The sequence below is a fragment of the Plecotus auritus genome, assembly GCF_963455305.1.
Source record: "Plecotus auritus genome assembly, chromosome: 7".
Lineage (NCBI taxonomy): Eukaryota > Metazoa > Chordata > Mammalia > Chiroptera > Vespertilionidae > Plecotus > Plecotus auritus.
The window spans coordinates 62,799,992-62,827,725 of NC_137774.1; the positions used below are offsets into that span (position 1 = coordinate 62,799,992).

Consider the following 27,734-nt stretch of genomic DNA (forward strand, 5'->3'; position numbering starts at 1 on the left):
GATATAAAAGATCGCACATTGTATAATACATTGACATGAAATAAGTAAACCCATATAGAATAGATTGGTGGTTGCCAAGGGCTGGGCGAGAAGAAATGACCATCAAATGCTTAGTGGGTACAGAGTTTCCATGTCAGGTGATGAAAATGTTTTGGAACTAGGTAGGGATCATGGTTGCATGTTGTAAATGTACTAAATGTCACTGAATTATTCATATGTGAAGGTCACCTAAAAATTTTTTTAAAAAAATGTAGCTGCAGGTTACTAAAATAGCAGATTATGTCAACATATACAAAAGTTTCTAGTTTATTATATTGCCCTACTTTCTATTCCTTTGTATTCTTATTGACTTAGAAGATGATACATCATAATGACTCTTATTTTTAACTAGAGGCCCAGTGCACAAATTTGTGCACAGGTGGGGTCCCTCAGCCTGGCCAGCAATTGGGGCCGTGGGAGGTTGGCTGTGGGAGTGCACTGACCACCAGGGGGCAGCTCTTGCATTGAGTGTCTGCCCCCTGGTGGTCAGTGCGTGTCATAGCGAACGGTTGTTTGGTCACTTAGGATTATATGTGTGTGTGTGTGTGTGTGTGTGTGTATATATATGTATAGATATATAGATAGATAGATAAATTATAGCACACAGACCAGGGCCTGAGTCCAAGGATATAGAGAAAGCAGGCTTTATTTTTGTAATTAAGTGCTAATGGAATATGGTCACATTTACATGTTGTCTGTGGCTATTTTTGCACTCTACTTGAGTAGCTCTGATAGAGCACAATTTTCTACATGGCCCGGTACAGAAAGTTTGCTGACCTCCAGTATAGAAGCAGAGTGAATTATCCAGTTTTCATGCTCAGTTTATCAGATATAACTCCCAAGTAAATGAATAAATATTCACTTGCTAGCTTCCAAAATCTTGTATCCCACAGAGCTCAGAGAGATTATATTGGCTATTTTACTCAAAAAAGTTGCTCAGACTGATTCTATTTTATTCCACAATCATTCCTGTGAGAGTCTGTCAATGACTTCTTACTCTGATACATATTTCATTTTACTTTAGAAACACTTTCTATATTAGTTATATTTCTACCCTTGGATAAAGACTATGTTGTACCTGAATACTAATTTTAGGTAAGCTTCCAATATATTTTCCCTCTGTGTCAACTTTTCCAACCAGAATAGTGAACTCTAGCATCACATGGCCAGGTCTGAACCCCAGTTCTGTCACTTTAATTAATTAAAGCACTTTAATCTCCTTATGCCTTAGTTTCATCTGTAAGGTGAAGATAAAAACAGATTCTACCTCCTGTGATGATTCAATGAGTTAGTGTCTGTATGACATTTAGAAAGCGCCAGACACATAAGCATTAGAGGCCATCATCATCAGCATCCTCCACCACACTTTGATTTACCTTGAATTTCCCTCTTACCATGAATAACTGCTTTTTCATTCTGATCTTTGTCCTTGGACCTATTAACACCTGATGTGCCAGAAGTGGGCAAAAGTAGTCCATGATGATGTAATGTAGGGGTGCGGATTGACTTCCTTTTCCCTCTATGTCTTCTACCAGAGGATTGGGTAACTGAGGTCCTACAAAAACCATCCGTGGTGTGCCCCGTGGGAGAGTTGACTTCAGTTAGTGAGAGAAGTCTCTGAAAAGGACTTCTGGAACTTGCTTTTTCTGTATACCTATCACACACCCTAAATTCATCTTTGTTTGTTTCTTCATTGGAAAATGTTAAATTTTTAGTAGCTTCCTTTTTATTTTTAATGCCTTTCTTATTGATACCCAAGTGACTTTGAATTACAGCCTTCATGGCTACTTTCCTCTGGCAATTTGACATATGTCGTGTTGTTCTTACATAATACTCTGCAGGAAAAAGGCCTTCGAGCATGGTGTAAGAATGTGCTTGATTTTCTGCAGAAACAGGAGAGATTATTGCTGGGCCAAGACTTTTACACTGGCTCAGAACTTCATTTTCTTTAAAATGTTCATTTCTACCTTCAAGAGCACTATTGGGAGATACTGAAGACTTCTCTGTGTGATTTTGTTCTTTTAAGTTTTGGTTTTCATTTGCTGATAAGTTATAAGCGAATTCATTTACAGAATATGCATTATCAGCCTCTAAGTCAGGACTTCTAGGCAGCTGGCCACTTGGACTTATGGTTTTATTTACCTCAGGGTTACCTGTAAAGACAGTCATTTTTTTGTCCTGTGCTTCTAAGTTTACAGGTGAGGTAGGGCTAATGTTTTTTAAGCCATGACCAGTAAGTTCACAGTTCCTTTTAGAAGGCTTATGTTGAAGGTGCTGACTACTACTGCTGTCTGATACAGTATTCCAAGGAGGTGGGGACACCCTGGGGAAGTGATTCCCTCCTAAAAGAGCATCCACACTGCTTTGTGGTTTGGCATTTGGTGGAATTAATACATTCCCTCCATTAGTTTCTGTAATTGGTGCTTGAGAATCTGGAAGGTCAGACTGACTTGGAAAGTTAGTTCTTATTTTAGCTACAGGTGTCTCAGGATTTTCGCTATTGATTTCTTCTTGTTCCTTTAGTGTTTTTCTAGACAGGATAAGTAGATCAGTGTCAAAGAAAGATTCCCTCTCTTGTGAAATAAATGTTCTCTTCTGTTGCTTCTTTCTTCTCCCTGGCTGCTTACTCTGCCTTTTCTCACCATCAGGGTCACTGACACTGTAGGCAAAATGCTCTTGTATGTCATCTGTTCTCTGTATGTGTAATCCTTCCATTGGGCCATGGCCAGCGTTGGAGGACTCAGGCTCAACGTCTCCAGTTTCTTCGTTGATTTGTAATGCATCACAAGAAGATACTTTAGTTTTAGGTTCTAAGGAAAACAATTTATATAATTAATATTTTCCTTTTAAAGTGAAACCAAAAATTCCACATTTATTTTTAAATATTACATATAAATACTATATTATTTAAAAATATTACATATAAATATTTACTTAAGAGTCGATGTATTTCATTCAAGCAAATCAAAGTTTAAGTTTTTCATAATCTAATCATAATAATTTTAAATAAATGTAAACAAATAGAATTGTGCTAGAAAGAATGACTTTTAAACTAAAAGATTATCTATTTTTATTGAAGTCATTTTTTTCTTAGTTTTTTTGCAGCTTTATTGAGGTACAACTGATGAAAACTATATAAATTTAAGGTGTACATGTGATATTTTGATATATGTACATATTGCAAAGTGTTACCATAATCAAGTTAATTAACATATCCATCAATTCACATAGTTACAATATCTTTGTGTATGTTGAGGACACTTAAGATCAGTTTTCTTAGCAAATTTCAAGTACACAATATACATGCACAATTAACTATTATCACCATGCTGTACATTAGATCTCTAGAATTTATTCATTCTGTGTAACTGAAACTCTGTACCCTTTGACCAATATCTCCCCATTTCCCCATATCTCACTTAATTTTTTATTTCATGTTTGGTTGTTTTTTTGGCTCAAGTAATTTTAAAAAAAATACATTTTTATTAATTTTAGAGACAGAGAGGAAGGGAGAAGGGGAGAGAGACAAATATTGATACGAGAGAGAAACATCGATCCGTTGCATCCTGTATGCGCCCTGCCTGGGAATCAAATCTGCAATCTGTGCGTGTGTCTTGTTTGGGGATGGAACCAGTGACCTTTCGGTTCACGGGACAATGCTCAACCAACTGAGCCACACTGGCCAGGGCTCAAGTAATTTTAATACCTCATTCCTATTTCAATAGTCTCCAATTTTATGATTATAAATGACCTAAGTATTAACATGAGAAATGACCATTGTTTTTTTAGTATATTTTTATTGATTTCAGAGAGGAAGGGAGAGGGACAAAGAGAAACATCAATGACGAGAGAGAATCATTGATCGGCTGCTTCCTGCATGCCCACTACTGGGGATCAAGCCTGCAACCCGGGCATGTACCCTTGACCAGAATGGAACCTGGGACCCTTCAGTCAGCAGACTGACGCTCTAGCCACTGAACCAAACCAGCTAGGGCATGACCATTGTTTTTTATAGTATTTCCAGCCAGACACTTTTCTCTGTACATATGTAGAAATTTAATTTTAAAATCTTTCCAGCCCTACTGTCATGGCTCAGTGGTTGAGTATTGACCTATGAACCAAGAAGTCATGATTCGATTCCCAGTCAGGGCACATGCGCAGGTTGTGGGCTCAATCCCCAGTGTGGGGTGTGGGGTGTGCAGGAGGCAGCCTATCAATGATTCTTTCCCTTCATTGATGTTTCTCTCTCTTTCTCCCTCTCCCTTCCTCTCTGAAATCAATAAAAATATATTTTTAAAAAATCTTGCCCTAACCGGTTTGGCTCAGTGGCTAGAGCGTCGGCCTGGGGACTAAGCGGTCCTGGGTTCGATTCCGGTCAAGGGCATGTACCTTGGTTGCAGGGACATCCCCAGTGGGGGGTGTGCAGGAGGCAGCTGATCAATGTCTCTCTCTCATCGATGTTTCTAACTCTCTATCCCTCTCACTTCCTCTCTGTGAAAAATCAATAAAGTATATATTTAAAAAAAAAATCTTTCCAATAATTAAGCATTAAGTGTAATTACTAAAAGTTGAGAGGGAAAAAGAGCACTAAATAAACAATCCAACTGAAAGCATAGTTTATTATTCATAGAATGAGAGAAAGTATTACAAATCATGCATCTAATAAGGGTCAAATAGCTACAATATGAGGACCCTAACAACCCCTGAATTAAAAAACAAATAACCTAACTAAAATATTGGCAAAGGACTTGAATAGACATTTCACTAAAGAAGATAAACAAATGGTCTCTAAACACATGAAAAGATGCTCAACATCATTAGTCACTGAGAAATGCAGATTAAAACCAAAATTAGATACCACTTCATATCCACCAGGATGGTTATAATTTTAAAATGGCAAATTATAAGTACTGGCGAGGATGTGGAGAAATTGGAATCCTTACGCACATTGTAGCGGGATACAAAATGGTGCAGCTGCTATAGGAAAGTTTGGCAATTCCTCAGAAAGTTAAACATAGCCCTGGCTGGTTAGCTTAGTTGGTTAGAGTATTGTCCTGATAAGCCAAGATTGCAGGCTGAATCCTCCATCAGGGTACATACAATAAATCAATCAATGAATGCATAAATAACTAGAACAACAAATCCACGTTTCTTTCTCTCTTCTCTCTTTCTCTAAAAATCAATTAAAAAAAGTTAAATGTGGAATTACCATATGACCCAGCAATTCCATGCCTAGGCATATATAGAAATTGGAAACAAATATCTACACAAATGTTTGTATATGAATGTTCATGGTAGCTTAATAGCCCAAATTCATACTAGCCAAAAAGCAGAAACAACCCAAATGTCCATCAATTGATGAATGGATATACAAATGATGGCACTTCGCCCTGGCTGGTTTGGCTAAATGGTTAGAGCATTGGCCCGTAGACTAAAGGGTAATGGGTTCCATTCCAGTCAAGGGCACGTACCTCAGTTGCAAGCCTGATCCCTGGCCCTAGTTGGGGCACATGTCTCTCTCACATCAATGTTTCTCTCTCTCTGCCTCTCCCCCTCCCTTCTACTCGCCCTAAAAATCAATGGGGAAAAATACCCTCAGGTGAGGATTAACAAATGGTGGTACACCTATACAATGGAACATTATTCAGCTGCAAAAGGGAATGGGTAATGATGCATGCCTGGATGTACGTATGTTTGGGTGAATGACCACTGAAAACATTATGCTAAGTAAAAGAAGCCAGTCCCAAAAGGCCACATATTATATGATTCCTTTTATATGCATTGTCCAGAAAAGGTTAATCCACAGAAACAGAAAGTAGATTCGTGGTTGCCAGGGGTTAGGAGTGGGATGGGTAAGGGGTTTCTTTTTGGGAATGGTGAAAATGTTCTAGAAATAGTGATGATGTTTGCATGCTCTTGTGAATATATATAAAGAACCATCCAATTGTGCACTTTAAAGAGTCCACTGCATCCTCAAGAGGAAAAGAACCACAGCCAAATACACCAGGAAAATGAATAATAAAGCAAGCATAAGTGAGTGGTTAGCTTTACCTGAGTGGTTTAGCTGTGGTGAAACTTCTGGCTGGAGCAAATAATCTTGTTCTTTCACTGTTTTCTTAATAAAATTCTTAACCTTCTCAGCTCTTTGGGCCCGCTAGAGAAAGCAAAAGCAGCTCAAGGAACAAATTTAAGGGCAAATAATTTTTTTTTAACGCTTCATTATGATGAAGAATTATTCATAGTTTGTACTACAATACCTCAATTTGAGAGAATAAGATTCACTTACCTGAAGACGGGCCAGAGTCTTGCTATATTCTCTTTTTAAGAATGCTAATTTTTCCTTCAACTGAAAGAAGAAAAACACCAGACAATTCTGAGCAGTGGAAAGAGAAGGGGTACAGTGCCTACCAGACATGAGTGTGCTGTGCTCAGCTGGTCCCTCAGCCAGAGGCAGTGGAGGGCACTAGCCCACATTACTCTCACTTCTCACAAAGCACCAAGCCCTCTACTGTCTCAGAACCTCTGTACAGATTGTTCTTCTCACCTGCAGCATTTCTTTCCCAACTCACTTTGCTGATTCCTACCGATTCCACATGCCTCAGCTGAGATTTTTATTTCCTTGGAACAGACTTCTAGGCTTTTTTAATCCAGGTAGACAGTCCACTTCTCCTCTGTGCTTCCTTTATCATGGTATTTATTACTCTGTTCTCTGTTCCCTCAGACCTCATTCTCACTGTGAGATCCTCAGAAGTAGCAAGACCTGTCACCCTTGCCCTGGCCCATTTGGCTCAGTGGATAGAGCTTTGGCCCTCGGATTGAAGGGTCTCGGGCTCAATTCTGATCAAGGGCACGTACCTCTCAGTTGCCGGCCTGATCCCCAGCCCCATCTGGGGTGTGTGCAGGAGGCAACCATTTGATGTGTCTCTCTCACATTGATGTTTCTCTCTGTTTCTCCCCCTCCCTTCCACTTGCTCTAAAAATCAATGGAAAAAATATCCTCAGGTGAGGATTAACAACAAAGAGCTGTCACCCTCAGACATTCACTTGGAAAATGGAATCTCTTATTTGTCAATTATTGGTCCAGGTATCTCTCTACCACCTGGGGACAATAGCTGTATCAGTTCCTAAGGGTATCAGCTATTGTTCCAGGTGCTAGACATACAGTGTGGTCAAGCTTATAGATAGTGAATGATGCAGATAATAAACAGAAAACAAATAAACATGATTTCACATGGTAATCAATATCTAGGTAAACAGGGAGCTCCTGAGTTGCGGGAATGGACTACTTTAGATAGGGTGGCCAGGGATCATTTCTAAGGACTACTACCACTTGACCCTAGACCTGAGGAGGAAGGAGCTGGCAAGGGAAGATCAGAGGGAAAGCAGTTTGTCTTAGATCACAGTTTATAAATGGTATGTAATTCAAACCCATGCAGTCCAGCTCTAGAGTTTGTGCTCTTAAATCTATGCCAGACTGCTTCTTACAACGTCCTATTAGTCACCAGGCTTATCAATTATCTGGAAATTATCTTGACTTGTAAATGCAATTCTCACCCCCACTGGAAAGTAGGCTGGGCCCTGGCTGGTGTGGCTAGGTTGGGTGGGGCGTCACCATACCCCAAAAGGTGATGGGTTCAATTCCCTGTAACGGCAGGGCAGATTCCATCCCCGGGTGCGTGTCGGAGGCAATTGATCATTGTTTCCACCCCTCTCTCTCCCTTCCTCTCTCTGATATTAAAGAGAAAAGAAAAGAAAAGAAAAAGGAAGTAGGCCGCCATAAGAGGACTGCCGAGTTAATGTGAACGAAGAGTGTAGCACAAAGCTTGGAACAGCCAGCAAAAGATACATTCTAGCTAATATCAGCATAAACACAAGTTGGCATAGTAAAGATGGCTAGAGCAACACTGTTAATGTTGTAGAAGCAAAAGCAGGAACCACCTAAGTCTCTCAGCAGAGTAATAGCTAAAGATGGCACTTCCATACTACAGAATACTATACAGAACCTAAAAAAATTGGGTCGATAAACATGTACTAACATGGATGTCAATCATGGAGAAGAAAAACGTAAGTTGCAGAACCATCCTGATTGTACCATGTATGAACATTCTCCTTTCCAAAAAATACACACCACTTTTTGGTGGTTAGAGACTACAAGGGCGCCCCTCCACCAGCCTGAGGCTGGGGTGGGTGGGCGAAGCTACGGCTCAGAGTGTGGGGGCAGAGGGAGGATGTTTGATGGGGACTTTAGCTTTGTCTACAGTTTTACGTTATGTATTTAGGTGTTAGTGCTGCAAGAAAAAAAAAGTGTCTTTAAATGCCAGGCGAGTACAGCGCTCTTCCACACTTTCACTCCCTGGGCAGCGCGAGTCCAAAGAGCGCAAGCCACAGGTCAGTGCGGCGTGGTCGCCGGGGACGCAGACCGGCCTACAATCCTGGCGAAGGGGTCAGAGTTCCGAGTCAGCCCTTCCCGCACCCCCGCACCTTTTCCTTCTCCTCAAAACTGAGGGGCTTCCCAGGAGGTTCTTCCATCGGGCCGGCGAACGAACGGGAAGAGCAGCCGTCGCCGGCCCCGGGGCTGCGGACTCGAGGACTCCTGCGGCCCAGGCCCCGCCAGCACCCCGGGTAGGAATGGGGCGCCCGGGGCACCCGCAGCGCGCGACCAGCGAGATCCCGCGCGCCCTCAACCCGGCCAATGGAGTCCCGCGCTGGGTCGCGCAAGCGCAGCCGGGACTGCTGAGCGCCGGGCGGGGCCGCCTCGCGGGGGCGGAGCTGGGGATGAGACCCGAGGCAGCCTGGGAGCGGAAGTGCAGCGCTCGCCGGAAGTTCCGGCATCCCCGGCGGACTGAGCTGCTGACAGGCTTTGACTGCATCCCGATTTGCTTAGAGGACTAGGGGGCCATGGAGTTGGGCGAGCTGCTCTACAACAAGTCTGAGTACATCGAGACGGTGCGCGGTGTCCACACATCGGCGCTTCCCTTTCCAGGCCTGGATCCCTTTGGGGCCTGTGCCCCCATCTTGTCCCTGCCCCACCCCGGGTCCCTGGGTCCCTGTGGCATGTATGGGCGTGTATAGGTCTGACCTTATTTATTCCTTAAATGGCCAGTTTAGGCTTTTTCATTGAATCCCGATTTCCTCGTAGAGATAAAGTGCTTCCTAGAAAGCAGGAAAAGTCTCGTCCATCCTAATATTAATTACAGCTCCAGACTTCGGGCTTTTAAAAACGAACCTGTCGTAATTGATTACTATGTGCTAAAGACTGTTTTTTTTTTTAATAGTCAGTATATGATGTGTGTAAATTTCTCAATCAAAGTTAGTAGTATAATTTTGTTTTTCATTGAATTCTCACAAGTCTATGATACTGGTGAAGTCATTATCCTGGGGTTAGAGCTTTAAAATTGGGGTATAGAATTGGGACTTGAATCCACATCTCTGATGCCACTAGGCTATAGGCAGACATACCACATCGAAATTCTGGATCTATTCCTTGAATCTCTATAGTTTCCTAATCCATCCTTGCTTTATTAAAATTCTGGACTCATTCATTTGTAGACTACACCCTATTTTCAAGTCTTTCTCTCCAGTATGAACTTTCTTGATGGAAACCTATAGCTCAAAACCCACTCAGCTTGCTCCCTCTCATGTCCTGCTGTTTCCTTTCAGGCATCTGGGAACAAAGTTAGTCGCCAGTCAGTGTTGTGCGGAAGTCAGAACATCGTTCTCAATGGCAAGGTAAGGGACAAAGCCACCTCCTGGATGCATACCTTTGCTTTCTTTTCACAAATTATTCCATCAGCAGGGCAGATAAAATGTTGCCACATCTCCCATTTATTGCTGTATATCTAAACACTAGAGGCCCAGTGCATGAAATTCATGCACGGGTGGGGTCCTTAGGCCTGGCCGGCGATCAGGGCCAACTGGGGCTAGACCAGTCAGGGTCCAGCTGGAGAGGAGGTGACGGCCATCAGGCTGGGCGTGAAAGGAATGGATGCCTGATGCTGATGCCATTATCGTTGGCGGCCCGCCGCCACGTGGTTCTCTGCCTCCACCCACTTTCCCTTGCCTCTGCACCACCACCACGGTGGGTGGGCAGCAGGCCGATCAGGGCCTGCTGGCCAGGGGAAGGGACAAGGCATGGGAGGTTGGCCACCAGCCCCGAGGAGGGAGCTGGCTCTCGGCCCCCCTGGGAAAGGGGCCATGTCTGCTGCCACCTACCACTGGTTCCCTGTCCCAGCCCAGGGGCAGGGGGGAGGGACTGTGGGAGGTTGGCCATCCAGGGGAGGTTGGCTTTGGGAGTGCACTGACCACCAGGGGGCAGCTCCTACTTTGAGCGTCTGCCCCCTGGTGATCAGTGCACATCATAGTGACTGGTCATTCCAGTTGCTTAGGCATTTATATACATAGATTCTCTCTTTTAATTCTCCAGATTGGATTTATTAAATACAAAAGAGGTTCAATAAAAGGAGGCAACAGAAAGCCTTTTTGCCTTTTATTGCAGGAACATAATACAATGTCACCCACAACTGAAATTATTATCCAATATTGAAATACTACACAAAACATAAATATGTAACAAAATGTTTAGTGCAGAAACTAAAGTAATACTAATATATTTATCTGTTTGATGATAATTATTGAATTAGTACTAACTGAAACACTTAGAATTAATGTGAGAATTTGGAAAAAGAGTACAATTTGAGACCAGTTTGTAAAATGGAATATGAAAGGTTCAAAATCTTTAGTCTGAATAAATCAAAATAGCAGAGAGATAAATATAAACTTGAAGATAGCCCTAGCCAGTTTGGCTCAGTGGAAGGGTCCTGGGTTCGATTCTGGTCAAGGGCACGTACCTTGGTTACAGGCTCCTCCCTGACCCGGGCCCTGTCTTTCCCTCTGTCTTCTACTCCCTCTAAAACTCAATGGAAAAATATCTTCGGGGGAGGATTTAAAAAATTTAAAAATAAACTTGAAGATAATATTAGAACATTTTAGAACCATAGAAAATATCAAGATATATTTGAGACTAATAAACATTGGAGTCTGTGTCTCCTGCCATCTGGAATACTAAATTTTCCTTGAAATGTAACACCTCTAACCTCCAGAGGGAAAATAGTCTAACTGTAATCAAGAGATCACAAATATTTTCAGTAAAGATACAATTTCTATCTCCAATAGCCCATCATATCTATTTGAGATTTAATTTAAAGGAAAAATAGTTCAGTAAATAGATATAATTAGTAATTATAGACAAACTGTTTAGCACAGAAATAGGAAATTCCATTAACTTCATCTGACTTATTTGGAAATCCTTCAGCTAATTATAAAACATTTTCTGTGCTCAGCCCCCATAGCTCAAAGATTGAGCATCGACTTATGAACCAGAAAGTCACAGTTCCATTTCCAGTCAGGGCACATGTCTGGATTACGGGCTCAATCCTCAGTAGCTGTTCTCAGTTTTTTTGGGTATATATATCTAGGAATTGGATTGCTGGGTCATGTGGTAATTCTTTTTTTAAAGATAAACTTTTTAGTTTTTATTTATTTATTTGAGAGGAAGGGAGCAGGATAGAGAGAGAGAAACATCGATGAAAGAGGAGCATCATTGATTGGCTGCCTTCTGTACACACCTCTATTGAGGATTGAGCCCACAACCTGGGCATGTGCCCTGACCAGGAATCAAATCAGTGACCTCGCCCTAGCTGGTTTGGCTCAGTGGATAGAGCGTCGGCCTATGGACTGAAGGGTCCTGGGTTTGATTCCAGTCAAGGGCACATGCCTGAGTTGTGGGCTTGATCCCCAGTAGGGGGCATGCAGGAGGCAGCTGATCAATGATTCTCTCATCCTTGATGTTTCTATCTCTCCCTCTCCCTTCCTCTCTGAAATCAATAACAATATATTTAAAACAAAAGCTGGTGACCTCTTGGTTCCTGAGTTGACACCCAACCATTGAGCCACACTGGCTGGGCCATGTGGTAATTCTGTGTTTAGTTTTGTGACTTTGTAACTATTTTCCACAAGGGCTGAACCATTTTATGTTTCCACCACAATGCAATAGAGTACCAGTTTCTTCACATCTTCACTAACACTTGTAATTTTTCATTTTTTGGATGTGGGTATGAATGGTATCTCATTGTAGTTCCTGATTTGTATTTCCCTAATAACTAATGACGATGAACATCTTTTTTTTTTTTTTTTTTTAATATTTTATTGATATTTTACAGAGAGGAAGGGAGAGGGATAGAGAGTTAGAAACATCGATGAGAGAGAAACATCGATCAGCTGCCTCCTGCACACCACCCACTGGGGATGTGCCCACAACCAAGGTACGTGCCCTTGACCGGAATCGAACCTGGGACCTTTCAGTCCACAGGCTGATGCTCTATCCACTGAGCCAAACCGGTTTCGGCACGATGAACATCTTTTATTTTTTTATTTTTTATTTATTTATTTTTTAAATATATTTTATTGATATTTTACAGAGAGGAAAGGAGAGGGATAGAAAGCTAGAAACATCGATGAGAGAGAAACATCGATCAGCTGCCTCCTGCACACCTCCCACTGGGGATGTGCCCGCAACCAAGGTACATGCCCTTGACCGGAATCGAACCCGGGACCCTTCAGTCCGCAGGCCGACGCTCTATCCACTGAGCCAAACCGGTTTTTACGATGAACATCTTTTAATGTGCTTATTGGCCATTTGTATATCTTCTTTGGGAAATATATATTCAGTACTTTGCCCATTTAAAAATTGTGTTGTCTTGTTGTTGGTTTATAGGAGTTCTTTATATATTCTGCATATTAAATCTTTATCAGATAGATGATTGCAAATAAATCTTACCATTCTGAGATTATCTTTTCACTTTCTTTTCTGAAGTTTATTGATTTTTAGAGAGTGAGGAAGGAAAAGGGAGAGAGAAACATCGATGTGAGAGTGCAGTATCGATCAGCTGCCTATTGGAGATCGAACCCACAACCTGGGCAAGTGCCCTTGACCGGGAATTGAACCAGCAACCTCCTGGTGCACAGGATGATGCCCAACCAACTGAGCCACACTGGCCAGGCCTCTTTTAACTTTCTTGATGATGCTCTTTGATGCACAAAAGTTTTTAATTATGATGAAGTCCAATTTATCTATTTTTTTTCTTTTGTTACTCAAGGTTTTGCTATCATTATCTAAGAATCCCATACCCACGATCACAAGATTTACTCTTATATTTTTTTCTAATAGTTTTTTGGTTTTAGCACTTGTGTTTAGGTTGTTGATGCATTTTTTTGTTTATTTTTTTGTTAATTCTCACCCTAGAATATTTCTTCCATTAATTTTTAAAGAGAGTGGAAGGGAGTGGGAGAGGCAGAAACATTGATGTGAGAGAGACACATCTATTGGTTGCCTCCCCCTTGCTCCTACTGGGGCTGGGATGAAGCCTGCTACCTAGGTACGTGCCCTTGACCAGAATTGAACCTGGGACCTTTCAGTCCGAGGGCCAACACTGTAACCACTGAGAAAAATGAGCTAGGGCTCTTTGATGCATTTTGAATTAATTTTTATATGTGGTGTGATATAGGGGGTCCTAATTCATTAATTCTTTTGAAATGTGGAAATCCAGTTGTCTGAGTGCCATTTTGGTTTTGACATCTTGTAGAAAATCAATTGGCCATAGATGCATGGTTTCTTTGTGGACTCTCAGTTTTGCTCCATTGGTTGATATGTCTGTTCTTATGTCAATGCTATACTGTTTTGGTTATTGTGGCTTTGCAGTAATTTTGTAATCAGAAAGTATGGGTCCTCCAACTTTGTCCTTTTTTGAGACTGTTTTCATTGTTTGGCCCATCTGTTTCTTTTTAAAAAGATGTTTTATTTGGCACTATTTGGTGCACACAAAAGAGTAATATGTGATATATTGTTATAAAGCATAAAAATTAAATCAATAGGAACCCACCATCCATACGTAGAACTGTAACGTATAATATGGTGCTACCTTTGTATTCCTCTCCCATTCCTTTCTTCTACCTCCTTCCAAGAGGAAATTACTATCCTGAACTTTGTCTCACATAATTTTTTATTTTTTAGTGATTTTACAGAGAGAGGAAAGGAGAGGGAGGGGGAGTGAGAGATAGAAACATCGATGAGAGAGAAACATCAATCGGCTGCCAGATTGAGCTGTAACTTGGGCATGTACCCTGACAGGGAATTGAACCAACAATCTCTTCGTGCATAATTTGGTGCTCAACCACTGAGCAACATCAGCCGGGCTAAATTCTTTATTTAAAAAAAAATGTTTTACCACAAACATATGTATCCCTAAATAATACAGGGTGTCCCAAAAAATGTATACACACTTTGAATAATTATAAAGGCAGTATTTATTAAAATATATGTAATTTTCAATATGTAATAGAATCAGTTGTTAAAATGTGTATACATTTTTTTGGGACACCTATATAAATTGTTTAGCATTACTTGGTTTTCTGTGACTTTTTTAACATATAATAATGACAATAGAAAACATTTAATATGACACTTGTTTTTAAGATTCATGTAGTTTGTGCATTTTCACTGCTGTGTAAAATTCCATGTATTCCCCTCACCTGTTGGTGGATAACTAGTTATTTTGTTTCTAGTTTTGCTATTATGAACAATCCATGTAAGTTTCTAGCTCTTGTCCCTTTGAGAACTTTGACACTTATGTTTTTCTGAGCATTTATATCAGGTGTCACAGCACTTGCAGAAGCAGACAGGGATAAAATGAATAGAAAGACTGGGTGTAGCAGGCTCAGTGGTTGAGCATTGACCTATGAACCAGGAGGTCATGGTTCAATTCCTGCACAAGCTCAAGTTGCAGGCTCCATCCCCGGTGAGGGGTATGCAGGAAGCAGCCGATCAATGATTCTCTCTCATCATTGATGATTCTATCTCTCCCTCTCCCTTCCTCTCTGAAATCAATCAATCAATATCTATACTAATAAAAGCCTAGGTGGCCCTTGTGTCATCACAAGATGGCCGCCCCCATGTCATCACAAGATGGCTCGCAGGGGAGGGCAGTTGGGGGTGACCAGGCCTGCAGGGGAGGGCAGTTGGGGGTGAACAGGCTGGCAGGGGAGGACAGTTAGGGGTGACCAGGCCTGCAGGGGAGGGCAGTTGGGGGCAATCAGGCCGGCAGGGAAGCAGTTAGGCATCAATTAGGCCGGCAGGGGAGCAGTTAGGCATCAATTAGGCTGGCAGGGGAGCAGTTAGGGAGTGATCAGGCTGACAGGCAGACAAGTGGTTAGGAGCCAGCAGTCCTGGATTGTGAGAGGGTGCAGGCTGGGCTGAGGGACAACCTCCCCCCACTCCAGTGCATGAATTTCGTGCACTGGGCCTCTAGTGTGTGTATCTACCTAATAAAAGAGTAACATGCTAATTGACCGTACTTTCACGACGACCACCAGCCAATCAGGAGTGGGTATGCAAATTAACCCAACAAAGATGGAAGGTTAATTTGCATACGTGGGCGCCGAATGGCCAGTGGCGGGGCAGGAAGCTTGCGTTGTCGCCATGGCAATGACCCAGGTGTTCCACACCACTCCAGCCGCTCCAGGCCTCTAGGCAGCGTGGGAAGGCGGAAAGGCAGCTCTGGACCAGAGCGGAAAGGCGGCTCCGGCCAGAGCGAAGGTGATGCCAGCAGCCAGGGGAAGGAAGGCCCATTTTTGCATGAATCTTCGTGCATTTGGCCTCTGGTATATATATATATATATAAAGACTGGGTGTAAACAATAGTGTAGTGGGGCCTGGTGACTTCGGACAATACATGTCCTAGTTAAACCCAAGCTGATTGTTTCAAGTGAGAAAATATGCTTATATTTCCAGAGTTTCTGATTTTCCCAAAAGAAACTAGAAATCTGGATTTTTTAAAAATGCAAAATGTCCCACTTTTCAAATAATAGCAGTTAATTTAAATGATAAATATGTTGTCTGGGCCACACAAAACAGGTTTCCAGGTGCTATCCGTGGGCCTCCAACTTCCATCTCTGCCTTTTCCCTTGTTGAGTCCTGTGAACTCTGCTTCAGTACCATTTTCTTCCCTATAAGGGTCTTATAGGCACCTCCTGTCATTTTAACACACTGTTGCCTCTATTTTGAATCACTTCTCTTCTTCAGTTGCACTTTTACATACATACATATATTTTTATATATATATATATTTAATATATTTTATTGATTTTATTGATTTATTACAGAGAGTAAGGGAGAGGGTAGAGAGTTAGAAACATTGATGAGAGAGAAATATCGATCAGCTGCCTTCTGCACACCTCCTACTGGGGATGTGCCCGCAACCAAGGTACATGCCCTTGATTGGAATCGAACCTGGGACCTTTCAGTCCGATCTATCCACTGAGCCAAACCGGTTAGGGCCAGTTGCACTCTATAGATAGGAAGCCAGGATTTGAGTTCCTCTTGCTAATTTCATTGACCACTCGAGATATGATTTACTTATGTTTTTTGTGTGTTTGCTGCTTCCGTGGAAGTGTAGTTGAGGTTGACAGGGGGACTTACATGGGTTTTCTTTATTTCCAGATTATGATTCTTATCTTTATTTTTTTCTACAATTGTTATCTTTATTAAAAACACTAGAGGCCCGTTTCACTAAGAGATTTGTGCAATAGTCCTTCCTTCCCTTGGCTTCCAGCACCGGTTTTCCTCCGGCACCCGGGACCCAGGCCTTCGCTCCAGCCAGAGTCTGCCATCTTCGTCTTTGCTGCAGACTCTGGCTGGAGTCTGCCATCTTCATCTTTGCTGCAGACCCCAGAGTCTGCAGTCTTGTCTTTGCTGCAGCACTCCGCTCCTGTAGATCCCTTCGCCCCTCGCCCTCCCTCTCATAGCAGGTGTCCTGCCCTGCCTGGCCACTCCGCGCCTGGAGCAGCTGGGTGGCCGCCATCTTTGGCCTTCTAATTTGCATACTCACTCTGATTGGTACGGTCAATTTACATGTTTGTCTATAATTAGGTAAGATAATAAGATGACATCACCCATTGCCAAATACTCAGAACTCTTGGAATTCTGTTTTCTTCCAAAAGAAAAGGCACTAATTATAGATGGAAACATAAACTGACAACAGTGGTAGAAGTAAATCACAGCTCTCAGATGAAAGAAGTACTTACTAGAAATAGACCTCTCTTTTAGCTTTAAAGAAGAGGGCTTTTAAAAACTAAGAAGAACTGTAATACTTTATAATCAGCAGCAGTGGTGAAAGTTTCTTTTTACTGGTAGATGTTTTATAGACAGAACGTAAGCAGGTGAGATTGGTAAACTTTTTCAGGTATGAGTCCATTCCTTTTTATTTTTTTGAGAGAGAGAGAGAGAGAGAGAGAGAGAGAGAGAGAGAGAGAGGAACATCCATGTGAAAGAGAAATATCAATTAGTTGTCTCCTGTATGAGCCCTGACTGGGGATCGAACCCACAGATAGGTATGTGCCCTGACCGGGAATTGAACCTGCAACCTTTAAGGGTACGGGACGACACTCCAACTAACTGAACCACACTGGCCAGGGCTGGATCCATTTTTTTTTTTTAGTGTCCTTTCAGGGCTTGGTGTTTAGGCCAGCAATTTATCTAAACTCACCTGTATGCGTGAGGAGTTCTCATCTGCCTCTCTAGTGTGACCTTCTGTCCTGGGTACCAGGTCTTTATTTAGAGCTGCATATTGGTCATCCCACAGATACCTCAAAGTCAGCATTACAAATGAATTTCTCATCTCATTCCCCAGGATTGCTCACCCCATTCTAGACTCTCTTTCTCTTACCCCCAACATTAAACAATGACTAAGTCATATAGATTCTCTTCCTTTTTTTCTTTTTTTAACATTTTACAATGTAAATTATTGTTTTTATTAAAGTGTAAATCCTATCTAATAAAAGTAATATGCAAATTGACCGTCACTCCAACACACAAGATGGCTGCCCCCATGTGGACACAAGATGGCCAGCAGGGGAGGGCAGTTGGGCGGGACCAGGCCTGCAAGGGAGGGCAGTTGGGGGCGATCAAGCCTGCAGGGGAGGGCAGTTAGGGGTGACCAGGCCTGCAGAGGAGGGAAATTGGGGGCGACCGGGCCTGCTGGGAAGGGTAGTTGGGGGGGACCCAGGCCTGCAGGGGAGAGCAGTTGGGGGAGACCAGGCCTGCAGGGGAGGGCAGTTAGGGGTGACCAGGCCTGCAGGGGAGGGCAGTTAGGGGCGATTAAGCCTTCAGGGGAGGGCAGTTAGGGGCAAACAGGCTGACAGGGGAGTGGTTAGGGGGTGACCAGGCAGGCAGGCAGAAGCAGTTAGGGGCAATCAGGAAGGCAGGCAGGCGAGCAGTTGGGAGTCAGCAGTCCTGGATTGTGAGAGGGATCCCAGATTGGAGAGGGTGCAGGCTGGGCTGAGGGACACTCCGCCCCCATTCACGAATTTCGTGCACCAGGCCTCTAGTTACATATATAAAAATGCGCCCATTTTAAGTGTACAGTTTGACAAGTTTTGGCTGATGCTATGCAACCACTACCACAATCAAGATGTAAAATATTTCCATCACCCTAGTTTCCTTGTGCCTTCTGCAATCAGTCCACCTTCTATTCTTGGCCCCAGGTAATCAGTGATGTAAAACTAATATAGATTAGTTCTGCATTTTTCAGAGTTTCATATAATTGAAATAATTTAATATTTGATGTCTTCTTTCAGCATAATGTTATTGAGACTTATTCATGTTCTTCCATATATTAGTCAATAACTAGTTCATTCCTTGTTATATGAGCAGTATTATTATGGAACTTTTAAGACGATCAAAAGTAGAGAGACCATATAATAAATTCACCAGCTTCTACAATTAGCAATATTCTGACATTATCATTTCCCAAACGTATTTTGACTGGGGTGGGGAGGGGACCTGAAGTTTTTTAAAGCAAATTGCAAGCATCATATTATTTCACCCATAAATACTTTGAATATGTATCACTAATATTTAAAGACTTAAATAGTAGAGTATCCTTGTTATAATTTTTTTTTTCCAAAAAAAAAAACCCAGTAATTTCCTAATATCTAATCCTCAGTCCATGGTCTTTCTAATATCTCAAGATGTCTTTTTACATTTGGTTTCTTTTTTAAAAAAATATATTTTATTGATTTTAGAGAAGAAGGAAGAAGGAGAGATAGAAACATCAATGATGAGAGAGAATCATTGATCGGCTGCCTCCTGCACGCCCCCTACTGGGGACCGAGCCAGCAACTCAGGCATGTGCCCTTGGCTGGAATCGAACCTGGGACCCTGCAGTCCACAGGCTGATGCTCTATCCATTGAGCCAAACCAACCAGGGCATACATTTGATTTCTTTAAAACAGGATCCAAACAAGGTCAAGTACACATTGTGTTTGGTTACTATGTCTCTTAAGTTTCTAATTTGTCACAGTTATTTTTCTCCACCCCCTTGTTCTCCCCATGCCATTTCTCCCCCCTTACCTGAGGATATTTTTTCCATTGATTTTTAGAGAGAGCAGAAGGGAGGGAGGGAGAGAGGGAGAGCAAGAAAGAGAGAGAGAGAGAGAAGGAGAAAGAGAAAGAGAAATATTGGATGTGAGAGAGACACATCAATTGGTTGCCTTCCCAAATGCACCCCAACTGGGGCTAGGGATGGAACCTGCAACCCAGGTATGTGCCCTTGACCAGGAATTGAACCTCTGATTCTTCAGTGTGGGGGCTGACGCTCTAAACAAGGAGCAACACCGGCCAGGGCTCCCCATGCCATCTTTATATTGAGGAAACTGGATCACTCTTCTGTAGAATTCTCAAATTTCTGAATTTGGCTGATTGTATTAACATTCCCCCCTCCTCCCTGTAAATTGGTAGCTAGAGGCTTGGTCAGATTCCTGTACTTCTAGTTTATTTTTTTTCCTCAGCCCAGCTATTAACTTAGATAAGGCTCATCTCTTTTTACCTTCATCCACTGTAGTCATCTAAAGGGTTATTTTCCCTGCAGTGAAAAGTTCTCCCTCCTCCATTCAGATTCTTGACTTCTTCAAGAGTAATATTTCTAAAATGAACATTCACCTGTTCCAATCCTCGGCTAATATCTTCATTGATTCCTTATATCCTCTAGGAAAAAAGTCCAAGCTTCTATGCTCAGCATATGTAATTCCTCATGATTTGGTGCCTTGTTTACTGTTCCAGCTGCAATCCCAGCCCTATACACTTTTTTTTTTTTTTTTTTACCTCATTCATTCATTTATTCAACAGACATTTCAAGAATACCTACTCTTTAACAAATATGGGGCATTAGTTCCCCCAAATTTCTGGGTTGTGTTATTCAACCTCTCTGGGCAATCTCTGGGGAAGCCAGATATCACACCCTGCAGAGTAGCACTTAATCTGAGTCCAGACATTGGGAGAGGTACCAGAACCACAATGAGTCCCCCTCTGGGAGCATGAAGTTGGAGGTAGTTGTGTTACCAGATAAGGCAAAGTCACGAGCCGCCAAGACTCTTGTTGAGCAAGCAGCCATGGCGTGGGGGCGGGTGGATCTGAGTAAATCCAAGGAGGTGCATAAACTAGGTCTACTCCAGGTGTTCCCAATAAATGTTTGTTCATTCAGGGAGGCCTAGTCAAAGGCTGTTCCGGGTAAAGCTTGTGATATAAGGGGAACATCTTCAGCTACAAGCAGTTGTGTGGTTTTTTTGCACACATTAAAATCTTTATAAACAGTAAAAATTGCCGAAACCAGTTTGGCTCAGTGGATAGAGCGTCGGCCTGCGGACTGAAGGGTCCCAGGTTCAATTCTGGTCAAGGGCATGTACCTTGGTTGCGGGCACATCCCCAGTGGGAGGTGTGCAGGAGGCAGCTGATCAATGTTTCTCTCTCATCGATGTTTCTAACTCTCTATCCCTCTCCCTTCCTCTCTGTAAAATATCAATAAAATATATTTTAAAAAAACCAAAAAACAGTAAAAATTGCATTTTGTTATGTACATATTAAAGACAATTACTTATTGCCCGACTGGAGTGGCTCATTGGTTGAGTGATGACCTATGAACCAGGAAATCATGGTTCGATTCCCAGTCAGAGCACGTGCCCAGGTTGTGGGCTTGATTCCCAGTAGGGGGCGTGCAGGAGCAGCCGATCGATGATTCTCTCTGATCATTGATGTTTCTGTCTCTCCCTATCCCTTCCTCTCTGAAATCAATAAAAATTTTTTTTAAATTAAAAAAAGAATCACTTATAGTTTATAAAAAATATTGGCCTGATCTACACAAAAATTTCCTGATAATGGTAATTAAAAACTGCTACTCTTACCACCCTTGTTTCTACACCAATATTCAATCTAATCTTGAAGTGTAATACAGTAAGACTGAAGACCAAACACTTTAGGTCCCGGACAAGATAATAAAATACTCTTAAGTCTTTTGGATCCTTGGATTGATTGACATAAATAAGGGAACCAATATTTTAAAATGCATTTTTAAATTTATTTCGGAGAGGAAGGGAGAAGGAGAGAGGGATAGAAACACCAATGATGAGAGAGAATCATTGATTGGTTGCCTTCTGCACACCCCCCCATGGAGGATTGAACCTGCAACCTAGGCATGTGCCCTGACCAGGAATCAAACCATGACCTCCTGGTTCATAGGTTGATGCTCAACCACTGAGCTAGGCTGGCTGGGCGACAAAACCAATTTTTGATGTTGTGAAAGAATTGTGTTCATCTCCAATAATGAATTCAAGCTCCTGCCAGCCCACTCGGTTGGGGGAGGCCACAACATCATTCTCTTTGGTAATTTCACTGTCAGCAATTCTCTTCAGTTTTTCCATCACACTTTTATGTACATAAGCCTCTTTTCTGATCATGACATTTTTGTAATTGCTGTTGTTGGCATATCTCAATTTCCCATTGGGCTGAACTTACCCTTGTGACGCATACATGTAATAATGCAGATAAAAGTCACTGTCCATGGCTCAAGAAAGGCTACAGAGACGGAACTTTAATAGTAAACCATGCAGTCAGTGTTATGAGGGCAATTCTCTTACAAGTTTTAAAAAAATTAGTAATTCCCTGATACCATCTAATCCTCAGTCCACGTTTAGTCTTTCCAGTATTTCAAGATATTTTTTTACAGTTGGTTTGTTCAAATCAGGGTCCATACAAGGTCTTAATCTTACAAATATACCTTTAGGAAGAACATTAGACTCAGTAGATTAAGCATGTCAAACTCGTGGCCAAACTTATTTAAATGCGGCGTGTGCTGTGAGTTTGACATACTTGCAGTAAATCATACCACAATTCTCAGTCAGGGTCTTGTTACCTGCTCTTTTTGTTGTTATGTTTTCATCTATTTGATAATTTTTTTAAAAAATATATTTTATTGATTTTTTACAGAGAGGAAGAGAGAGAGATAGAAAGTTAGAAACATCAATGAGAGAGAAACATTGATCAGCTGCCTCCTGCACACCCCCTACTGGGGATGTGCCTGCAACCAAGGTACATGCCCTTCACCGGAATCGAACCCGGGACCCTTCAGTCCGCAGGCCGACGCTCTATCCACTGAGCCAAACCGGTTTCGGCTTGATAATTTTTAAGTGTGCTTTGTTTTGTAGACCATTGTGATGAATGACTGTATTATCCGAGGGGATCTGGCAAATGTAAGAGTTGGACGTCATTGTGTTGTGAAAAGTCGGAGTGTCATAAGGCCACCGTTCAAGAAATTCAGCAAAGGGTATGTAACTTATCTTGTTTCAGTCTTGGGCAAGCTGCTGCTAATGGTGGTGTTCTCCATGTGTTGATTGTGGTGCAAGGAATGGGTCTATGCTGTTGTTGGAGATGCTGAGTAAGAATTTCTGGTGGTGGTCATCCTAGTCTAGTTGATGGTTGGTTGGTTGTCAGAAACACAATCCACTTAAGCTGGCAAAAGCAAAGGGGGTTCTTATTTAACAGACACAGGCATATTTGATGGAACCTCAGGGTAGAAAAAGAGGCCAAGCCTTATGAGGAACTAGAACCCCAAAGTAGTCACCTTGCCAGAATCAAGACAACTATTCTGTATATCTAGTATCTCTGTCTCCAAAATGATACTTTGTATTTATCTGTCCTCTTGCACTTCTGTTTCCCTCTCCTCTTTCTCGGATTGTCTTTCCCCTTTCCTCCTGGAGCTGACCTTGCTACTGCAGCCCCTTATTTATATCATTTCTCCTTTTAGACTTCCAGCAGATACCAAATAGAGATCTTAGGTCTTATTTAAAATTCATGGGAGAGGGAATTGATTTGGCTCAGCATGAGTTAAGTGTTCACCCCTGGTCTAATAGCTGTGACCCGAGGGCAGGTCAAGTCATGCCCACTGATTTCACAGTGGGAATAAAGAGTGTCCAAGAAAGGCCATGGACAGGGCAGGAAAACTGGCCACTCTACCTACATGGTGGTATTCTCTTTGTTTCCCTTCTCCTTAGCTATTTTACTCTTCTGGTTCCTACATGTGACACCATCTACATTTCATCCAGTAATTCAACAAGCATTTATTGAATACTTCCTTATTCCAGTCACTAAGTTAAAAGCAGGGCATATAGAGATGGATAAAATAGCATTCCTGCCTCAAGGTTGTGTGTGTGTGTGTTTTTTAGAGAGAGAGAGGAAGAGAGAGAGAGGAACATTGATTTGTTGTTCCATGTAGTTATGTATTCATTGCTTGATTCTTGTATATGCCTTGACTAGGGATTGAACCCATAACCTTGGCATATCAGGATGATGCTCTAACCAACTGAGCTACCTGGCCAGGGGCTACCTCAAGGTTCTTCAAACCTAGTGGTAAAAATCTATATATATAAAAGGCTAAGTGTCCATCCATCCGACCAGTAGCTATGATGCACACTGACCACCAGGGGGCAGATACTCAACACAGAAGCTGCCATGACGTGCACTGGCCACTTAAAAATACACGGCACCATGAACCTGGCGCTGACAAACCAACACTCTGCTTCCCCAAAGTGGGACACAGGCCCTGGCACCACCTGGGGGTGACACCCCACCAAATCGCAGCCAACGCTGCCAAGACCCCATGGCACAAAATGCAGCTTACAGCCCAGCCCAGCCCAGCCTGGAAACAGTTGCTGTGGGCGCCGGGTAATGACATCATATAGCAAAGCCTGGCTTCCTTTCCCTAGCAGCTAGCCTCCTTGGAGTTTCTTCAGCCCAGGAATACGACTTGCTTTATAGCCAAGGGCAAACATTTTACACTTTAACCAAATGTCTGTGAAGCGATTTCACATGCCTCATCTCATTTGATCCTCACAGAAGTCCTGGAGTAGGTAGATAGAAGACTCAGTAGAATCCTATTTTCTTTTCATTAGCTGGAAAATGGAGATTTAGGAAGTTTAGAAACTTGACCCGACTGAAAAGAAGTAAGAAATGTTAGAACTTGAAAATGACTTCAGGTTTTCTCACTCCACAGAATATAGTCAAACACTGCTACAGTTAAATATTTTACCATTTGTTCTCCCTGTGTGATTTACAATAATAATCTGCTTCGTGTTGATAGAGTAAGGGTGAATCGCAATATTAAAGTATTTCTTCTAATTAATTTCCTCTCAATATGCATGAATCCATGCACGAGGACACCAGTATTTACATATGTAATGTGATAGTCCTGTCACATCGTTCTGAACAAGGTAAGGTGGGATCAGAGAAGAGAGCAGCTAACTTTAATACCTGGGAGTGAATCATGCAGGGATAATCCTGCATCTCCCCTAATGATGTTGGGCTCCAGGCTTTCCATGATATACGGGGATTGGAGTAGGGAGTCACGCTAAAGCATTCACAAGAAATTATTCACTCATTAGCTCAGAAGGCTATTGGGGGAAACCAGAAAACCTTGTGGTAGCTTCCCTTTAGTGATTTTGTGTAGTGACCGATACTCTGCTAGAAGTGTTAACTCTACTTTCTGCTAAAAGCATTATTGGGCTAGGTATGGTCCAAGAAAAGCATCGAGAACGAACATTGCATTGCTTATCCTTGCCATTGTATCCCCAACTCCTTGCATAGAGTCTGGCATATTGTAGGGGTTTGTTGGTGAGTGGAGGGATGTGTAAATAAGAATGGTTCATGTGAGAAATATAGAAAGTATAAATAGCAACAATCCTGAACAGGAGGTGATAGGGATTTTGTCCCATGCATATGCATGTCCCAGAACCTGATAACGGTATAAAGTTTGGAAATTTTAACTTAAGATTAAAGAACTAATGGTACTGCTGTAGACTATGATGAGATCAGGGACTTCATTGCCACACAAGGTGTACAGACTAAAAATGTGAATTCAGGAAAATTTAAAGAGTATTTAAATTTGACATTGCTTTCTAAATATAAATATAGATACAGATATAGATATATAGATACACACACACACACACTGAGTGGCCAGATTATTATGATCTCTGAACGCATAATAATCTGGCCACTCAGTGTACTTACGTATAAGGGAAAGCTTGCAAATCTTGATATGTCAAGGGACCAGGAGATAGTGGCCCCCACCCTTTGGCTAGTAAGTCATCTGCTTCTTTCCAACTACCCACAATGCAGTTCTTATACATGGAAAAACCTTATTTTAAAATCCCAACTCTGTGGTCAGTCTACACTGAGTGACCAGATTATTATGTGTTCAGAGATCATAATAATCTGGCCACTCAGTGTATATATATATGTATATGTATATGTGTATGCATATGTATATGTGTGTGTATACACACACACACACATATATATATATAAAGTTGCCATCTCTGACAAAATACTCCTGACAGAATAGAACCCAGGGCTGGAAAGAGGCAAGGAGCATCCTACCTACTTCATGTTCATTTCAGTCCAAATGTTTTCCATCCTAAAGTACTGAAATTACTTGTAAATATGATCACAGAACTACTGTCCGTGACACTTTAGGAAACCGGGAGAATGAGAGCAATGTTAGAAGCTCTCAGAAAGTCTACTGACACCTGCTCCCGTCCAAGTCCTGGTTTATATATATATCACTTTCAGTTAAGCTTTTACCAAACCTCCATTCCTTGTTATATTCTCAAATGACATGGTAGTTTTCCTCTGTAGCATTTCCTCAGTTCTAACCAACTAACTAACTAACTAACTAACTACTTGCTATATAATCACTTATTTAATTTTGTTCTCTTTATTGTAAGCGCCTTGTGGGCAGGGTTGCATTGTTTTTCTTTGCCATTGTATCCCCAATTCCTAGCATAGAGTCTGACATATAGTAGGCACTCAGCAAAATGAAGGAATATATCCATTTTCAGATTGTTGGGTGCTAGCATTTATATCCCACAAACCTGATGTCAGTCCCTGGCATATCATAGAGCAGACTAGAGGCCCGATGCATGAAATTTGTGCAAGGGGCTCAGCCCTCAAAGCCCCTCACAGCCATGGCTGGCCCTCGCAGGCCCGGCTTCATCTGGATGTCTGGAAGGTCATTCGGCTATTCTGTCTAATTAGCATATTAGCTCTTTATTATATAGGATTATTAAAAAATGTGATCTGTGAGCATTTTCAAAGGAAGCAGGAATGAGAGCACACAGGCACTCATTTTTATTTGGTGCCAGTGCCTTTAGCTTGGAATATCTTGCCCCTTCTGCCTTGCTGTTTCCTTGCTCTAATATTTCTGATATTGAACTAGTAGGAAAATTTATAGAGTATAATGGTATAAAGTTTGAAATGTAAACTTGCCATCTCTGACAAAATACTGGGGAAATTATAGAATTTCTCTAGCCTGAGGATTCCTTCCTTGCTAGGAACAGTTTTAATAAGACAAGATGATGAACTTGAGATTAGGATCTATAGTTTTATAAGCCTTGGCCAGAAATACATCACCTTGACCATTGTTCGTCTTTTTTTTCTATAGGGTTGCATTCTTCCCTTTACATATTGGGGACCATGTTTTTATTGAGGAAGATTGTGTGGTCAACGCAGCTCAGATTGGCTCTTACGTTCATGTTGGCAAGAACTGTGTGATTGTGAGTACGGTGACTTGGTGACTAAGCAGCCTCACTGCCCTCTAGCTCCTGTCCCTCCCATCAGTGGGCCTCTGCTTCTGTGACCAGACAAGGCAGAAGTAGCTTCTGGTCCGCTGGCATTATTATTTCATTTGGAGCTTTTTCCTAGGCATTCATGATCATGGCTGATCTTTATTGAACCTCTTCCCTGTGATGTTAAACACTTTCCTTTAATTTTTTCACTTACTCCTCACAATCATCCAAGAGGGTTTGTAGGTGCTGTTGTTGTCCCTGTTTGCAGATGCGAAGACTGAAGATCTTAGATACTATAGGATTGATGAGGCTATTAAGTAGAGCTGGGATTTGAATCCAGGTGGTATGGAATGGTCATGCTGTTATATGTCCTACCTGTTGCCTTATCTCAGGGATCTTACTGTCTGGTGGGGTGAGGGGTGAGTGAAGGGTGAGGTAAAACTGGCTCATAGACGAGGGGAGGATGGGCATTTCAGTTAAGAGGCTGGCATGTGTAAGGCTCAGAGTCACCACAGGATATGACTTCAGGGGAACTGCAGGTAATTGAGGGTGATGGGCATGCAGGGGGCATGGGAGCACCTTGCTCAGCAGAACCTGTAGGATCTGGTCCCAGGAGACTTGGCGTCAGTTTGTTTGGTCCCACTCATGCTTCACAAGGCTGGGTTTCTTGGCATTTCACAGATGAGGAGCTT

The 27,734-nt window shown here is 42.1% G+C and overlaps 3 protein-coding genes across 7 annotated transcripts in view; 1 reads left to right on the forward strand and 2 right to left on the reverse strand.

The window, feature by feature from the left end:
* The window catches only part of PALB2 (partner and localizer of BRCA2), a 28,808-nt gene extending 20,078 nt beyond the window's left edge, over nt 1-8,730 (reverse strand). For 2 of the 3 annotated variants that reach the window (XM_080678130.1, XM_080678132.1), the window contains exons 1-3: nt 6,326-6,476; nt 6,091-6,193; nt 1,434-2,849 (exon numbers count right to left, since the gene is read on the reverse strand). In XM_080678130.1, the coding sequence (XP_080534256.1) occupies nt 1,434-2,849; nt 6,091-6,193; nt 6,326-6,454 (1,648 nt within the window). In that variant the 5' untranslated portion in view covers nt 6,455-6,476. Of the gene's footprint in view, nt 1-1,433; nt 2,850-6,090; nt 6,194-6,325; nt 6,477-8,520 lie in introns of those variants that run through there. The other variant, XM_080678131.1, reaches the window with a different exon arrangement.
* A 117-nt stretch (nt 8,731-8,847) lies between these two features.
* Nucleotides 8,848-27,734, forward strand: part of PLK1 (polo like kinase 1) — a 62,174-nt gene continuing 43,287 nt past the window's right edge. For 2 of the 3 annotated variants that reach the window (XM_080679817.1, XM_080679820.1), the window contains exons 1-4: nt 8,848-8,985; nt 9,700-9,768; nt 22,627-22,745; nt 26,919-27,030. In XM_080679817.1, coding sequence (XP_080535943.1) covers nt 8,938-8,985; nt 9,700-9,768; nt 22,627-22,745; nt 26,919-27,030 — 348 coding nt within the window. In that variant the 5' untranslated portion in view covers nt 8,848-8,937. The remainder of the gene's footprint in view (nt 8,986-9,699; nt 9,769-22,626; nt 22,746-26,918; nt 27,031-27,734) is intronic. The other variant, XM_080679819.1, reaches the window with a different exon arrangement.
* LOC308254457 (protein mago nashi homolog) lies at nt 20,503-21,879 on the reverse strand (the record flags this gene model as incomplete). Its single annotated transcript, XM_080680564.1, has 3 exons — nt 20,503-20,559; nt 21,328-21,473; nt 21,705-21,879. 3 exons carry the CDS (start codon nt 21,877-21,879, stop codon nt 20,503-20,505), a joined length of 378 nt encoding a protein of 125 aa, XP_080536690.1.